Source organism: Austrofundulus limnaeus, unplaced genomic scaffold (genome assembly GCF_001266775.1).
Source record: "Austrofundulus limnaeus strain Quisiro unplaced genomic scaffold, Austrofundulus_limnaeus-1.0 Scaffold568, whole genome shotgun sequence".
In the NCBI taxonomy this organism is placed as follows: domain Eukaryota; kingdom Metazoa; phylum Chordata; class Actinopteri; order Cyprinodontiformes; family Rivulidae; genus Austrofundulus; species Austrofundulus limnaeus.
In genome coordinates this window covers 255,836-257,607 of record NW_013952970.1, presented here as the reverse complement: position 1 = coordinate 257,607, position 1,772 = coordinate 255,836, and the positions used below count along the sequence as shown (strand labels likewise).

The 1,772-nt window shown below is 41.2% G+C and overlaps 1 protein-coding gene across 1 annotated transcript in view; it reads left to right on the top strand.

Moving 5' to 3' along the window:
* The window catches only part of LOC106530862 (disabled homolog 1), a gene marked incomplete at its 3' end in the record, with an annotated part of 37,390 nt that extends 37,164 nt beyond the window's left edge, over positions 1-226 (top strand). Inside the window, 1 exon segment of the mRNA XM_014026572.1 lies at positions 87-226. Coding sequence (XP_013882026.1) covers positions 87-226 — 140 coding nt within the window.
* Positions 227-1,772: the final 1,546 nt, after the last annotated feature.

Here is a 1,772-nt window from a genome sequence, read left to right as displayed (position 1 = left end):
GTGTGTGTGTGTGTGTGTGTGTGTGTGTGTGTGTGTGTGTGTGTGTGTGTGTGTGTGTGTGTGTGTGTGTGTGTGTGTGTGTGCAGGGCAGGATCGCAGTGAGGCGGCTCTCATAAGGCGCTTTAAGGGCGATGGCGTACGCTACAAGGCCAAACTCATCGGACTGGACGAGGTCACTGCTGCCCGCGGAGACAAACTCTGCCAGGACTCCATGATGAAGCTGAAGGTAAGAAGAGGTCGCCCTGTTGAAACACCGTAAACATGAAAAGACGTGCACTTAAAGACTTGCACTTAAAGACGTGCACTTAAAGCTCTCTTCATCCCTGCATACAGTCGTATCAGAAAATCAAAGCCCTCAGATGAAACGCTGCAGCTGCTTAAAGTTCCTGCGTTTATAAAACCAACAAACGTGAAAAAGCAGGTCCAGGAACAGTTCATACATATATCATGCTCAACATTTAAATATGCATGGTGAATAAATCACAGCTTCTTTTACAGTTTTTATGCAAATTGCTTGAGGAGAAAAGTTCAAGTACAAAGATAAAAAATGAGCATGCCTTAATTTCCAGGGATTATGATGATAAGTGCAGAAGGAAGTGAAGAGGTTTGCCATATGGATGAGAAGGGACTGGAGTAAATGTCTCATTTGGCAGGATAGGAGCAGTGGGGGGTGGGGGGTGGGGTAACAGATGGGACATTTAGCATAGAAATGAAATGATATAGGAGAGGAATAAATTTAGGTGAGAGGATAAGGATGAGGAGAAATGATGTGTTTTAAACGATTTTCTAAAGAAGCGTTTAATGAATGAAGTGAGACCTGCAGCAGACTCACCTGTTCAACAGTGAAGCTTTATTTATTCTCCTGCTCTGAAAMATAAGAGCGCCTCGTTCATTATTAATTATCTTTAACTCACATTGCCGGGGAAAATGAAATGGAGGAGATTGTARTTAGGTTTTGTTTACGAGGAAGCTGGTGTGAGCAGAGAGCTGTAACGGTGAGAGGAGGACACARAGAGCTCATAGATCAAACTGCCTCCATCCTTCTCATTCATTCAGACAGGACATCCATCACCTCCTTTTCTCTCATCTCCGCACTTCTTTCACTCTGCTTCTGTCTTTTCATGCTCCTCCTGTCTTTTCTTCTGTTTATCAGGAACACATGCTAATAATCAATGCCCAACACCATCATCAGTGTGCTGTTAAATGTGTAATCTGTTGGGGGATGAAGAACATTTTCTACATTTCAGTTGGACTGACAGCTCTACTACATCAGTCTGATCATACAGACTTAAAATCATTCTTTATTCTTATTATTTACTTTTATTTACCAGACGAATCCACTCAGATCACAGATCATACATTAGAGGCCTGAAGCAACCCAACGTTCATGTTTCTGATCAGTTTTTACAATGATAGGATTTAATAAAATGTTCTTTAAAGCTGAGTGTTTAGTAGGTGGCAGCTGAGCAGCATAACTTCAATTCATATCCTAATATTCCGGTAATAAATACTCCTAACGTGCAGCTAGGCTGGTTGAGTCTAATTTAAAGAGCCTATATTTTGTGTTTCTCAGGCATATATTTAAATACTATACCATAAGAAAGTATCTATGTCACATTTAGTTGTTATTAAAATGCTGTTTTTATGTTTAAATAGAAAATTAACTCATCTTCTCATCACTTCCTCTTCTAAATGGCTTGAAATTGGCCTCTGTCTCTTTAAGAAGAACCACCTTCTGCTTCTGTCCCGCCCATTTCAGCGGGGGGGGGGGG